The sequence below is a fragment of the Candoia aspera genome, chromosome 18, assembly GCF_035149785.1.
Source record: "Candoia aspera isolate rCanAsp1 chromosome 18, rCanAsp1.hap2, whole genome shotgun sequence".
In the NCBI taxonomy this organism is placed as follows: domain Eukaryota; kingdom Metazoa; phylum Chordata; class Lepidosauria; order Squamata; family Boidae; genus Candoia; species Candoia aspera.
Window position 1 is genome coordinate 5,987,838 of NC_086170.1, and position 15,451 is coordinate 6,003,288.

Here is a 15,451-nt window from a genome sequence, read left to right on the forward strand (position 1 = left end):
TAATGAGCTCTTTCTTTGTTCTTGAAGCTGTCCTGATGATAAAAAAGCAGCTGGTAATTACTCACTTGGAATGTCTCATGCTGAGAAAGGCACCATCAAAATCTTTATGGGAATAGCAAGGATTATTAAACTGCATTTGCCAGAGCTTCTCCTGAGTTTTACTGCACTGTATTTTTGATTCAAGGGAATACTTATTCCGGCCAATTCCTCTTTGGAGAACTTCACGGGCATGGAGTCTTTCATTATGGAAATGGTGGAAAATATGAAGGAGCTTTCTCCTATGGGATGCGAGAAGGTAAACTGGGCAGAACCCATGAAACTAGGGTGGGGTTCATACGTCATGCTATGCCATGCCTTATTTAAACACAGCTGCTCAACAAGCTGTGATGCCCACATTTGCACACATGGTGAAGCCATTAAGAGATTTACACACCATCATTGACATGTTGGCATACCCCGTGAAGCTGATGCCAGCAGCGTGAACCCAAACTAGCTGAAGCGGGCATCCCTGATGGTTGATCTGGAAAAGTGGGAGAGAAATCTCTCCCATTGGTCTCTTGCACACATTTATTGGTGGGTTAATCAATTAGTGGGGAAATGAGAATGTTCTTTCTCAAAATAGGTTTGAGTCTAGGAGCATTGCATTAGCACTCCAGTCCGGTCAAGATACTGATGAGGGGTGCTAGGAAACAAATGTTTATAAAAAGCATATTTCCCAGGTTTGCTAATTCCTTCCACCAGCCATATCCCAGAGAATGGCCGGGGTCTCACAACTGTTAAAGAAAAAGCAGCAACTTCTGTTACAAGCTGCAAGGATATCAAAACAATGACACACCTGCAATGTCTTGTTTGCATCGTGACATCCGACACAAGTACATAAGTTGTGGCCTTTGCCTGATGGTATCATCGTGCGTGTGTGATTGTTGGACTCACCTTTGCATAGTTGTAATTTTTTTTTTAATCGTATGGCATAGCAGTTCGGTGTTCATGCTGCTTTTTTTCTTGCTGGGAAATCCTTGTGAGGTCCAGCAGCCAGATGTGTAGACTGTTTAGCCGTGACAAGTCACGTTGCCCGGGGTGCACCACGTGGAGGCTGGTGTCATGAGTAAGGATGGCGAGCAGGGGGCTCCCATCCAGACTGTCAAGCGCATGCGTAGCACTGAGGAATTGGGCAGCCATTCAAAGAGACACAGATTGGGACCGCCTTAACCTTTGGGGTTTATATGTCTGGGTTTTTCCCACGCTTCTTCAGTTTGTTAGGATTCCTGTTATGTACAAGCAATAAAACATTAGAGACCAGTTCCTTGTCTCAGCGTGGTTCCTGGCTGTTAGGACAGCTGGTCTACATTGCACCAAATAGTTGTAATGGTATGTGGGAATGACCTTGGGAGACGAGGGAAAGAGATGCTGCCTAGGGAACGATCGGATAAAAGTGGGAGAAGCCCGCAGCTGCATAATGGGTAGAGAAAGAAAGAATCTGCCCTAAGGTATCTGGCTGTAAAAAGAGACGGCGGGAGATTTGTCCTTTCAGCCTTGCAAGATTCTGTTCATGTAGCCTTACAATAAAGTAGAATTAGCTCATCTGGCCATGTTTCCTGTCCAGCCTACCTGGGAGGCTGACATCCATCTTGCAAGGCTGAAAGGACAAATCTCCCGCCGTCTCTTTTTACAGCCAGGTAAGTTAGGGCGAATCCTCTCTAAGTTGCTTTCTCTGCCCATTATGCAGCTGTGGGCTCCACCCCCTTTCCCTAGGCAGCATCTCTTCCTCTCCTCTCTCAAGGTCCTTCCCACATACCATTACAATAACTGTCCTGAGTGGAACAGTTACAGCTTTCTTCCTGTGTCCCGTATCAGTTCAGCCAGACAGTTAGCATCTTCCTATGTCAGCAGCTTCCCCTTGGCACAAATGTTTGTACTTCACAAGAGAAAAAGTTTTTTTCCAGCGGTCAAGGGACAAAACATATAACAATCCACAGGATTTCTTCACTGGGGTCCTCTCCTTTCCTAAATAACTTTAGTTTTAGCTTTCAAATCAGGTCCTTTAGAATCGCCAAGAAAATGTCAGCGTTTGTGCGGTAATTAGTAATGTTTTTTATTTTCGGCATTATGTTCTCTCTCTCTCTCTAACGTCTGCGTGTTTCAACCAGTTCCCTTTGTTTCCCTGCGAAATCTTCACAGGCTACGGGTCACTGACTGGAAAGGATGGAGAGACTTACCAAGGATGCTTTCATAACAACAAAAAACACGGAGGAGGAAAAATGACCTTCCAGTGAGTTTTTCTGATGATCTTCTTAGGCACTGAGCTGGTTTCAAGCTAGTGATTTTTCAGGAAGGAGCAGCAACCAAGATCCACAGCTGGCCACGGAGCCCTGGAAGGGCAAGAGCAGAAGAGAGGCTAGATGTGGTGCATAACCAATTACATGGGTTAGTCTGATTTATTGAAGTGCAACTTTCCCTGGGTTCCCATCGTGGGGCCTGTGTCTGGCCTAGCATGTGTCTGAACCAACCTAGAGGGACTTTGTTGTATGTGTGAACAGGACCGGCATGACTTCAGTAGCTAAACAGACCTAAAGAAACCTTTGCTTACTACTGTGTGCAATGCCAAGGTATTAAAAAGTAACTTCTCCTTCAAGTCAAGCTTCGCTCTTAGGGACTTGATGGAAGTGACCATTTGGTTTTCTGGGCAACAGTCTGGAAGTGGTTTGCCCTTGCCGTCTCCCAGGATAATTTTCAACTTCCTGGTCAAGCTTGCAGCCCTGGAGTTTCCCAGCTGTGTCCCATCCAAGTACTTAACCAGGCCTGATCCGGCTCAGCTTCCTGATAAGGCTGGGAGTTGCTGCTGCTTATTGAGGCAGCCAGTGCACATGATACCTAGTGTATTGCCGGCTGCTTTTCAGAATACGTCACTGGTTATTTTTTTAATTCGTTTTTTTAACGGCTCGTTACCATTTTAAGAAATCCACTCTAGTTTCATTGATTGTGTTACAAAATCATAATGATCATGGGCTTTAGTTATTATTCCTTATCTGTATCCTATTTTTCCTCCATGGAGGTTCAGGTTCAAAGTTTCCCCCCTACAGTATTTTATTCTCACAGCAATCCTTTACTCTAAGTACGCTGGGAGTTGATGAGCAGGACAACAGTGAAGGTAGAAATTTGAATCTGGGTCTTTCTGCTCCTCGTCGTCACCATCACACACCCGGCATTCATTTTTGTACCCTCCCCCAGATAGGGGCACTGGATACTTTTGGTCGGAGAAACTTGCATGCGTTCTTCCCACCCCACCCCCCTTTAAAGTCCAAGTACTGAGCCACCTAAAATGATTCTCCTGGCTCTTTATTTTTAGAAATGGGGATGAATTTGAAGGCGACTGGATCCTGGATCAGAGGCAAGGCCATGGAGTGCTTCGCTGCGCTAATGGAACCCTATATGAGGTATAAGAGAGGAGAACGTATTTCATGTTCCAGTCTTGTTCCATGCTCCCTGGGTGACTTCTTAAAAGAAGATTGCAGTGCTCTTCCTTGCCCTTGATTTCCCAGCCCCTTAGCTTCCCTGCCTATTTAGACAGCTTCCCAGTGGCTCCCTTGACACAGCACAAACTCCCAGATACAACTGAAAGTGGCTGCAGTATTTGTAGTCCTGCAGTGTAGTACAAAGCCAGAAAATTGAGTCAGCTCACCAAGCTTCAGTTTGATACGGGTCAGCGTGATTCGTGAACCCGACGACTTCTTAATCTGCTTTGTGCCCACTTTTAAACCCAACCCCACTCCTTGTTGCTCCTTTCTTTCCAAAAAGACAGGTGGAAAACACTCTTAAACCCCTTTGGAACCATCACGCTGCTCATGTTTCACAGCCACAACTGAACTGTCCATCTAAAGCAGTGTTTCTTGGCTGTGGCAGCTTGAAGATGTGTGGACTTCAACTTCCAGAATTCCCCAGACAGCATGGCTGTCTGGGGAATTCTGGGAGTTGAAGTCCACACATCTTCAAACTGCCAAGGTAGAGAAACACTGGTCTAAGGTTTTGCACATGGATTGTTTTTCCTCTTTGGATTTGGTGGGAAGTTATGTGTACATGACTGTTAGCAGTGAGATTTTTTTATGGGGGCCTCGGCTTGGATTTTTAATTGATCTGGGTTATGCATTATGTCTTTATTTTTGTTGCTGTCCAGAGTTCCATTGGTTAGATGGGCAGTTGTGTAAATCTGCTTAATAAACTGTGGACGCATTCCCTTTTCTGATCCTGTAGAAGCTGCTGCTTTAGCTGTAATCCAGTCTATCAGTGATCCCAATGCTGAAGCTCTTACACTTTTAACAATTACATTTAACCGGATTTGAAGATTGTCCGGTTTGGAATACTGAGGCATTCCCTTTTTACAGGCAGCTTTCCCTGTTGGAACCTAGGCTGTTTCAATTTTTATGCCCAATGTTCTTGCAAGGTTTTGGACCACAACACCCCATAATCCTATGCCATTAGTCCTGCTGGGTGGGACTGATGTGAGCTGAAGGCCAATGCTTCTGGCAGCACCTATGTTGCACGTCCCTGATGAGTGCCGAGTTTTCCAGAGATTGCTGCTTTTGGCCAGTTAAGGTGCCCTTTCGTTAGCATCCCCTTACAGCACATGGCTTGTCTTGTCTCATTATTCAGAATACGCATAAATGGCATTCAGGCGTAATAATGCAGGAAATTAAAAAATGGGCCCCCACTGATGATCTGTCTGCTAAGATGTCAGATGCTTTCAGACCAGTGCTCCCGAGGCCAGCTGAGCATCCATATATCGAAGCCGACAGAATTTCACAGCTTGTTGTAACGGTTGCCAGAACGGAAGGGCTTACTCATCCAATTTGCAGCCCTTCTCCAGATTGCCCCAAAGAACTGGACTGAAGGGCCTCCCTGAAGGACAGGGTGGATGTGTAACAAGACGGTTGAGGGTTTCTAGAGAGTGGCAAGACCCAGGGACCGTTTTGCATTGTTCTCAAAGATGCAGGAAAAAATGCCCACTGTACTCTTCCTTGGCATCCGATGCTGGGCTCATAATTCAAGCTCTGCTGAGGGCACCACAACAGAAATTGGATTCTGTGAGGCCAAATCTCCAGTAGCAGGGAGGATCGCCCAGGGTTTTAATTCTGGTTGCCCTTTACCAAGCAGACCTTGGTTTGGCAAGAGCAGCAACTTTTCACCACAAGCATAACTGGCACATCATTCTCACCACAAAGGTGAAATTGCCTATCTAGATCAGCATCTCGCAGGGAAGCACTGGGCTACACTCACATTGAGAGCCGTTGTGACGTAGTGTTGAAGGTGTTGGCCTGGGAGTAGGAAAACCAGGTTCTAGTTCACTGGGGGACTTTGATCCAGTCTTTCTCTTCCTCTAGCCTACCTCACAGGGATGTTGTTATAGGGGAAAATGCGAGGAGAGAGTGCCACGGCAATGCTGATTTATTAAATGTGTTCTGTGAACCCAGCCAGCAATAACTTCTATAAGAGTGGGTACTTACTTTCTTCTGTCCTCCAAAATGGAGCCTGTTTGTTTCTTAAGGAAGAGTCTTCAGATTTTAGTTCAGAAAATCAGTACATTGTGGCTGTCAGAAATCTAAAGAGAGTGTTTGGCCAGTCCTGGGTGGAATGTTTCCTAAGTAATTTTTTACCTTGTCCCCAAATAATTCAGGGAATAGTTTTCAAGAAGGTTGGAAGAAGTAGAACAGTGGTGCCCAATCTCACAAGTTTCATTTCACACTGTTTTGTTGTTGTTTTGGCTTAGCTCACTATCTGAATCAACCGGTTGTGATCTATAAGCCATGATTTATGGCTTAGTGTGACGTAAGCAAGGTGACGGTAGTTTGTTCAACAAACCATGGTTAAATGAATCCTGGCTTAGTGTGATGTCTGAATGGGTTAAAGGAAGTTTCCACCAAGAAGGGCAAACCAGCACCTTGCCCTCAAGTGTGACAATGAGAAAATAGTATAATGCTCCTTATCAAGACCGCCTGTGCATCTGCTTAGGCACTGAAGTTGACTCATCTGCTGTTAAGCTGCCTTTTATATTATGCCTGGCTTCCTGAGCTGGTGGCACCGTTGTAAATCCTCAGACCAAGCACCGTCAGTAATTATAGATCGCTATTACAAGATCAATCTACTGACATTTCTGAAAAGGCTGCAAAATTTCTAGTTGTTGCTGTTGCCATCATAAACTGCTGGAAATGCCTGAGAAGGAATTAAGTTTCAGCTGTGTTGTACTTACCCTTATGAAACCTGTATGGTTTTACCTTCAGATTTTCTTTATCTTTAGTCTAATTTAATGTTATCGAACTCTGCACATGTTGTTGGTCTTTTCACAGCCATCCTCACTGTGAGAAGTTAGATTGGTTCCGTTTATAGCCACGACTGTTTCTTTGCTGGTGAAGGTGGTCAAGCTGTCTGAATGTTTCAGTGTCAACTTTCTGGGTTTTGGCACTTGAGCAATAAAGAAATAAAAGGAGGCTGAGGCTAGACATCAGGAGGAATTTCCTGACTGTGCAGCCTGCTAGCCAGTGGAACAGGCTGCCACAAGACTTAGTGAGGGCTGCTTTGCTAGAAATCTTTAGCCAGAGGCTGGATGGTCATCCATCAGAGGTGTTCTAATAGATTCTGCACTAAGCAAGGGGGTGGTCTGGATGACCTCTAAGCTCTCTTCCTACTCTATGACTCTGTGTACCTGTGAGTCCTATTTTTTATTTTTACTTCTTCTGTTCCTAGCCTTTCAAATTTAACATTGTTTGGATGGGATTTTTGAACGTGACACTGTGTTTCTGATTTTTTAAAAATGCTTTTCTAATTCTCGTGTTCATGGCAGTCCTGCTATTAGCAGATGATAGTTTTTCCTAGTGGCCTTGTACTATTTAATTATAATGTTTTGATCCAGTGAGGATTAGTTCCTCGCCCGCTTGAGCTCTTGGAAAGACACAATAAAAATAGTTTTTTAAAAAAATCAATCAATCAAGGGATAATGGTCCTGTGAACATAGTGGTGTGTCCAGGTGTGGAACACGGCAATTGTGAAGCCTTATTTATTGAAATACTGGTTTTGAAGCACTGCTAACTGGCAGTCAGGCAACAAGATTTCAAGTGTCCCACAGTGACTCTGTCTTGTTTTCTACCACTTGGTGGCTCCCTCACATTTGTTTAAAAGTTTTTGAATAGAGCAGAAATTGCCACATCTGAGATCCTGGGATCTCCCTGTATTTGAGCCTGAGATTGGAGGCAGGTAAGGCCAGGAGAAAAAAAAAAGGAATAATCCACTTTTCAGAGAGCTATCTTAACTTACTGTTCCTACAATTCCAAACCAACATGACCACTAACAGAGGAAACTTACGACATGGAAAAGGAAGATGGTGGGCAATGAATTTGTTTTTCCTCCAAGAAGCTCAGGAAGGCAGAGAAAATCCTTCCCCCCCACCCCCTGGCATTTATTTGCTCCTCAAAACCATCCTGTGGAATAGGTTAGGCCAATTCCAGGAGCAAAAAGGAGACTGGCTGAGAAGTCTTTTGAACTTTGCTTTCCCTGTCCGTCAAACATCATCTTAGGGCCAAGAGGAGAAAAAAAGGGCTAAGTTCACTTCGGAAAGGCTCTCCTCCCCGCAATGGGGTGAAGGCCACCAGGTCAGAGGGTTTTTAAAAGGGTGAATTCCCATGAGAATTCCCTGATCCCTGTATTCGTAGCCCAACGGAGCTTTCCATCTGCAGAGGCAGCGCACAATTGCTGCTGAGGGCGGGGTATTAGTTGGGCAGCCAATACCTCCATGCGCTGCAGAGGCATTTGGTTGTCTGTTTTTGGAAACTGGAAGATGGATTTTTGGCAGTTGGACTGACCCGGTAGGATTTGGAGGCAGAGGTCCAGGCCTCCTTTGGCTGAACAAGCAGGAGGCCCGCTAAGCATAGCACCGCTGGCTTCCCACGTTTCGAATGCCATGCTCGGTCTACCTGAAGACTCCCTTCCCATAAACCACAGCCTAAAGTGACCTGGTGCCTCCCCCACCAGATCCAGCAGATAAAGGGGGCCCTGAGGCTGGCAGGAGACAACCGGACAATCAGTCAGAGAAAGAACGGTCAATTTAAAAACCACAGGAGAACCAGAATTCCCCAAGCTGTTAGTCATCCTGTTGATGACTTCTACCACATCATAATGTATGTAAGCTAATGTTGGGTAACTGTGCCAACAGAAATACTTGGAGGATTGCTCAGGAGGAGGAGCAGGGGGGGGAGAGTAAGGCCTTATCCCCATCTGTTCCCTGCATTCAGAGTCCACAGGAGGGTGGGCAAGGGAGGACCCCAGCAAGAGTCCCCCCTGGATGTATGTTCTAGCCTAAATATATAGCATTTTGACATATTATATCTTTATTTTATTGTATTGTTGTATTGAAATGGTTTTAAATTTTAACTTCATTTTATTGTAAACCGCCCAGAGTCCCCCATGATGTGGAGATGGGCGGTGAAAAAATTTATAAATAAAATAAATATAAAATGTCCTACAGAAAGAGGCAATCTTTTTATTTTTTCACGATCAACCTACCCAAATTCAGCCCGTTATAAGGCAGGGGTGCATAAATTGCTCAGAGCATCACCCAGAGTCCTTCACCCCCAGCTCCCAATTAAACATCATATGTCTGGGGGGGGGGCGGCATAGCATGGAATGTGGGTACAGAAATGGTGTTTTCTTAGCCCAAATTTAGGATTTGGCATGTTGTCGGAAGCCTGCCCCAATGTTGGAGAAGCCTCGTTGGTGACGGCCAGGGCATCTGCTCTGCGCGCAGAACCTCTCAAGCTCCATTACGTCTCCGCTTGACAGGAAAGGACCGGGGATGGGAAATACGGATGGGTAATTTGTTCTGACACAAGATGGCTTCCCGCGTTGGCTGAGTCTTTAGGAGAGCCCACAGGGATGCCGAATGGGCCACAAACCATGATCCTGTGGGATTCACAGAATCCTAGTTGGAAGTGGATCTTGAGGGCATCGTGTCCAACCCCCTGCTCAGTGCAGGAACCCAGATTACAGCATCCCAGGCAGATGGCAGTCCAAACCCTAACCTGAATACCTCAAGTGAAAGGGAACCCACCCCTTCTCTGGGTAAAGTTTCCCAGTTCCTTTGGTCCCTCTTTGTAGGACTTATTTTCCAGTCTCCCGATTGCTGCTTATCTTGATGGTTGAATCCTTCTGGAGATGTGGCACCCAGAATAGTACAGGTGTGCTGGACTCAAGAGTGGGTCTTGTCAATACATTTCCCAATGGTTTTGAAAACAGTATTTCAATTGCCTGTGGCTTTGTCACTGCCAGGTCTCACTCCTGGCTGATGTTCAGCCTGTGATCAACTATAGTCCCCAGATCCTTTTTGCAACTAACAGATAAACGTCACACCTACATCACATCAGCTGTTTAGTTTTCCAGGTCCAGCCTATTCATTCCAGTGCTTCTAGTCTACATAGAATAGAATAGAATAGAATAGAAGTGTCACTGCTTCTATTATTATTATTATTGTCATTATCATTATTATTATTATTAGCACATTTTCCAGATGTGTTTGAAGTGGCAGGACATTGCTCAGTTAAAATGTCGCCCTTGTTTGCGTTTATTTATGTTTCCACAAATTTCGAGGATTGAGCATTTCTAGATCTGTGAGTCATGCTGTTGATGTCTTCCTTCGCTGTCTGTCTGTATGATCTACAGCTCTGAACGCCTGCCAAACACACTAGCTGCTGGGATAACTGAGGGAGGCTACCACAGAAAATTCTTTCCTTTGGAAGTTAGGGTTCATTTTGCTGGACGGACTTGAGGAACAGAGCGAGTAGGACATCTCACGTCCGGATTGCGGATTTAACTTCTTTGTGTGCTTAGCGGCTTGGAATCTGGTACAGGACAGAGACTTCCTGTGGGATGTTTATTTAAAAATATGTCTGGCATCTTTCTGATCCACATGGTTGGGGGGAGGTGAGCGTTCTAAGTGCATCAGTGTGAGCACAGCCCAGTGGTTTGGCATGCAGAGAGTCCCAGGTTCAGCCTACAAAGCACCGGGAACAGATGGCAAAGATCTTTCCCTGCTGGAGGCCAGGATAGGAACTGAATCTAGCATTCTGTACTTTCTCCCCTTTCCCCTGTAAGGATAACAGAGAAGTGTTTATAGCTCACCCCTCCCATTTGCCCTCCCAAAGAGCCATGAGATAGACTATGCTGGGCAGGGAAGGTTTGAGCAAGTCTGAAGGCCACTGGATTGGGGAGCCTAAGGCTGTGGTGGACCAATAACCTGAGCTATGATGTGGTTTATTTGCCTTTAGCCTAGTGCATTGCAGGAACATAGCCCCTGTGTTTCTCTGTGCTCTACAGCTGCAACTTGGTGGGTTGGAAGAAACCAGCCAGTTTTGTCTCGGTTTAATAAACCACAGTTTTAAAGATGTTTACTTTGCCTGGAAAACAAAACAAAACAAAGCAGGATCAACTCAACCAGGGCTTAGCACAAGGCATGGACCAGCAATTTCCCACATTCCTGGTTTTCCACTAGCAGAATTTAAAAAGTGTTTTCAAAGCCCTTCCAAATTATACTCTTTGCAGTGGCTGTTCCTTCAGCAGGGCAAGTGGCAAGACATCCCCCCCCTTTTTTTTTCTTCTGACTGCACTTCTTTCCTTGCAGGTGGGGGAGAAGCCCATAAGGTGACCCACCTGCTTGGTGTTGTTAACAGGTGTCTCAAGCAGCAGGTCTTCCTCCGAGAAAGAAGGAGACAAATGTGGCATAGCCAAAACTCACAAAGCAGCAGTGAATAGGAAAAGCTGCCCTGGAGCATCTGCTAACCGAGGGTTGTGCCAAAGCCAGAAATTAACACAATAGTGTCAGGCAGGGGGACAGGGAGGTTGACAACCCCAACTATTTTTAGGAGAAAGGCACGTGCCTCTGAATCAGGTTCCTGCCGTCTTGGATGGTTGAACAGGGAAGGACTGGTGGTTGAAAAGCGGGGATGGAAATTGTGGGGCTGCAGCTTCAACATGCCCAGGAGGCAGCAGGAGGAGGCAGGCTTTAGACCTTTCTCTTTGCCCCCTTGTCAGCCCAGTTTGGGCGAAGGGGAAGGTGCGAGGGGTCACAGCCAGCTAATGGCGTTCGCTTGTGCGCCGGATCAATCAGACAGAAGCTGATGGAAATGATACGCTGTCAGAGGCTTCCACAATGCGCCTGAAGTATCCAAAATTAATTGCAATAAGAGGTATAATAGCTGCTCAGTTAGAAACAGAAACACTATCAATTAAGCGAAAATTGCTTCCTCAAAGTTAAATACATGTTTCTTGCCTTTAATTTCAAAACACCTTTTTCTTATTTATAAGCAAGAGGCTCCCAAGCTGCTATTCACACTGCACAGTTCTGAAAGATAGCAGTGAATATATATGTATGTATGTATGTATGTTTGTATGTAATATTATATATAATATAATATAATATAATATAATATAATATAATATAATATAATATAATATAATATAATATATATATGCATTTCACACACATTTACCCATTTTGCATCAGAACCAGAAAAAAAATCAGTATAATTGCCCTGAATACAATACGATACAGCTGTCTCTCAATAAGGTAGCATAGTAGTTTCCCCATTCATGGCTCTTAATGCGGTTTAGTTGTAAATATATATTTGTATCTCCATTTAAGGATTCAAAAGCTGAACTAACCAAGGCAGCTGGCCATCTTTTTTTTTTCTTTTTATGATTACATATATTTGAAACAGGAAAATGTCTGCTTTAAGAAAAATGGAAAAGGAAACTGGAGCAGAGGCAAGGGGCAGAGCAAATAGGCCCTAGTTGTCTGAAGGACCATCTATCTCCATTTATTTCTGCCCATCCAGTAAGATTAGGCAGGGTGGGTGCCCTCCAGGCCCCCTCAATTAAACGATGGCATGTATTGGCCGGCAGACCTTCTTTTTCACAGCACCTTCCCTCTGGAATAGGATCCCCCCCATAGTGGTTTCTGCCCTGAGGATGTTCTAAAAGTCTCTGAAACCCTGGCTGTTCTTCCAGGCCTTGGGATAGCATGGTTTTGAGCCCCTGTGGGTGTCCTTTTTTGCTTGAAGTGTATGTTTTTTTTCCCCTTCTGGGCACGCATGTTCGGTTTCTCTATCCTCCTCCTGAAAGCATAAGCCACCTAGTTGTCCAGAGTTGGGCAGCCTCTAAATCATATAAATAAAATAAATAAAATCCTAAGAATGAAGCCAAGTGCCTGCCCAGATCAGAGTGTTTTCCACTGATGGCAGGCTACCTCAGCAATAGGACCAGGGAATTCTCTGGGGTGGGTGTTTGAAAGGCCAAAGACCTTCTCTGGCATTCCTTTGTCTCATGACACCTTGGCTTGGGACGAGACTGCAGAAGAGTCCTTCCCTTGCAGATCCCTTGAGGGAAGGCCAGATGGTGCTGCAGAAGCCCCCCTCCCTGCTTTGCAGCCAATTTGTTTTCAGTGAAGGGAAACCATTCAGGTGGGCTTTGCTGGGCAAGGGGCCCTGGCAATCCCCATTGCTCCTCTTGATTGTTCTGCATTCCTCTGCTCCCTGGAAGCTCTCAGAGATGGCTAAGTGCCTCTGTTTATTTATTACACAAGTTGACATGTCTCCCAATTCACTAGACTTTCGATGGCTTACATGGCTAGAGCAATAAGCTTGAATACGCACAAAAATGAAATAAAATCCCAACATTGTGCCCCACATGGCAAGTAAAATCATCCTTGCCAAATGCTCTGCAAGAAAGGAAGATCTTCACTGCTCTCTTGAAGGGTAACACAGCGGGGAGCAGCTGATTTTGGGGGGACAGTGTGTTCCATAGTGAGGGGACTGCCATGTCAAAGGTCATCCAAGCTCTCCCTGGGGCGTAAGTACTCGGAGCCTCCCCTCCCAGCTGGATCACGTAAGGAGGGCCAATTCTTCCTAGAGCAGATGGGTCCAAAGATAGCAAGGACATGATAAGTTCATGTATCTGACTCACTGCTGCTTAACTATGGTTTATTGATTCAACCGCAAATGATTGGATTCAAATGTCACTCTAAACCAGGAACTCTAATGGTGGGGGTCTCCTTGAGACTCTCTTGGCTGACGGTCCTCCTATTGGCTTCCAGAGGGAAGCAGCCAAGCCGCTTCTTCATCTGGGTCAAGAGAGTGTCCTGCTTGAACACAGTGAACTGGCCTCTTGGTGGGTGGATCAGAGAAGCCCTGCAGCGCAGAAGCGTGGGTGAAGTTCCTCCCTGCTCTTCTGAGACCAGAAGGTCTTTCTGCTCTTTCCCCTGCTCTTCTGAGACCAGAAGGCTGAGTGGAAACCAAGGCAGACACATGCTTGTTGCACAGTGTAGTCCCCTGTGTTCCTAACTGGCCACGTGGATCAACTTCATCAGCTTCCAGTGCACTTCCGGAGAAGTCCCTTTTGTCCCGCACACTGTTCTGGACCAAGCATCTTATGTGTTTTTATTTATTGATTTATTTTATGTATCATATTTTTATCACTACCCATCTCCCCCACACGGGGGACCCTGGGCGGTTCAGGCATTCACAGATCCCCGATTTTGGCATCGGGGATCTGTTAACGCCTCTCTAAGTTGTCCCAGGCACTTCAGAGCAGAGTTTCTCAACCTTGGCACCTTTCAGATGGGTGGACTTCTGGTGAACTCCCAGAATTCCCCTCAGAGTCGAAGTCCACCCATCTGAAAGGTGCCAAGGTTGAGAAACTCTGCTCTAGAGCACTGAGCCTCAGTTGGCCTTTGTATCGTGTGTTTTGGTCTCTCCTGGTCACGGGAAATGGCATTGCCTTTGGATGGGCATGGCTTTATTTAAATTTCTCAAAGGCTCTTGAAGGAGAAAAGACGAAGTCTCATAGTCAGGAATGATGGGTCAAGACATGGCAAGGTCCATCCCCAGAAGCACCTGACCCACAGCGGGATTTGGCTCCCACGGTTTAACATGGGTCCTGGCACAAAGAGAAGAACGATGGAGGATTGGCAAAGCTAGGCTTCAGCAGTCCCCTTCTGGCCAGCCTCATTGGTGTCTGGCACACTCCTGCTACTGCTTCCTAGGGCCAGCATATTTCACGAAGAATACGTCATACTAGCTTAACTGCTGTGGTCTTCCCTCTCCTTCGAAGCGTGCTAGGAGCCGGGGTTTGAGGATGGCGCTGAGAAATGCCTTCCCCAGAGAACGTGCATCCCGTGGGCAGCCAGTGGCTGTTCAGTTGGGTTAAGTCCGTCCCAGTAAAGGCACAGAGAGGCCGAAACGAAAGATGGCCCGTGGGATTTTCCTCCACGCGCCGGCATCGTGGCCAGGTGCCTGCGGCGCTCCGGTGCTGCCATCGTAACAACAGGAGCAGGCGGTGGGCCTGGTTGGTCCAGACAAGCCGCCTGGGGAAGCAGCGGGAGCTCAGTTGAGTCCGCATACTTCCTGTTCCCCTAAGAAGCCTCGGATTCCCTCCCAGACCCAGACCCAGACCCAGTCAGTTGGCCCTCTTTTGAGATCTCCCCCTGCCCCATCTCATGCCTCTGTTTTTTTGATTAGACCGGGGGGGGGCGAGCGGGGGGCGACGTGCTTTGCAGCTCAGGCCCAAGCGGATAGCAGTGTGCTTAGAGCCTTTGCTTGACCTTTAATTGGCGTCGGAAAAGACCAGATGGAAACCAGAGATTGATTGACTTTAATTGGAAATCCGCAGCGTGAGATTGCCAGCTACTGAAGGTTGCGGCGGCTGCTTCGCTGATTCATTCTCCCCCTGTCCCCCCCCCCCAGCTCCTCCTCCTGTCTGGAGAGCGAGCGACTCCACCGCCACCCCGCCATGTCCTCCCACCCTGCCCCAAGAGGCCTCCGTTGGTCTGTACCTTTGGCGCCCTTTCCCCACACGCGACGAGCACGGAGGACACTCACAGGAATGTCAGCCTTTGCACACTTCTCTGCGTGTTACATTGCTAAGCAACTTTTAGAAACATTTACCCCCACCTCTTCTTGCCATCTGGGAGAGGAAGAACTTGGTCTAGGCAGGCAGGGTGGGGGGGAGTTTAACAGAAAAGGGAGCCACGTTCTCTGTCGGGGAGCAGCCAGTGATTCAACTAATACATAAATGTGAGAAGAAGCGAAAAGCCGACACCGTTTGTTTGTTTTTTTGAAAGGATGATGCAAACGCTTATGACAAAAGGAAAACTGATGATGCACCGCCTGGCTCTTTTCCCACAGGCGGTCTGTCGCTTACGGGTGTTCGTCCTCCAGTCCGACTGGCCAGCTCCTGAGGGCGCAGCAGCTCCCCCTTTGAGAGCCCTGGGGCACCTTCCCTTCTGTTTGGGCTGGGGATGTTGCCAGCTGGAAGGAGGCACCGAGGGTGGACTGGGATACAACCTCCCAGTGCCTCCTGGCCACTTTTCCCGCTTGCCCTCTCATTCCAGGATCTTCTTAAAGCGGATCTTAAGCCTGTG

General features: G+C 46.7%; 1 protein-coding gene across 3 annotated transcripts in view; it reads left to right on the forward strand.

Annotated features, from left to right (window-relative positions):
* The window catches only part of MORN1 (MORN repeat containing 1), a 72,708-nt gene that overhangs the window by 3,808 nt on the left and 53,449 nt on the right, over positions 1-15,451 (forward strand). For all 3 annotated transcript variants that reach the window (XM_063317487.1, XM_063317488.1, XM_063317489.1), the window contains exons 4-6: positions 185-295; positions 2,179-2,269; positions 3,347-3,434. In XM_063317487.1, the coding sequence (XP_063173557.1) occupies positions 185-295; positions 2,179-2,269; positions 3,347-3,434 (290 nt within the window). The remainder of the gene's footprint in view (positions 1-184; positions 296-2,178; positions 2,270-3,346; positions 3,435-15,451) is intronic.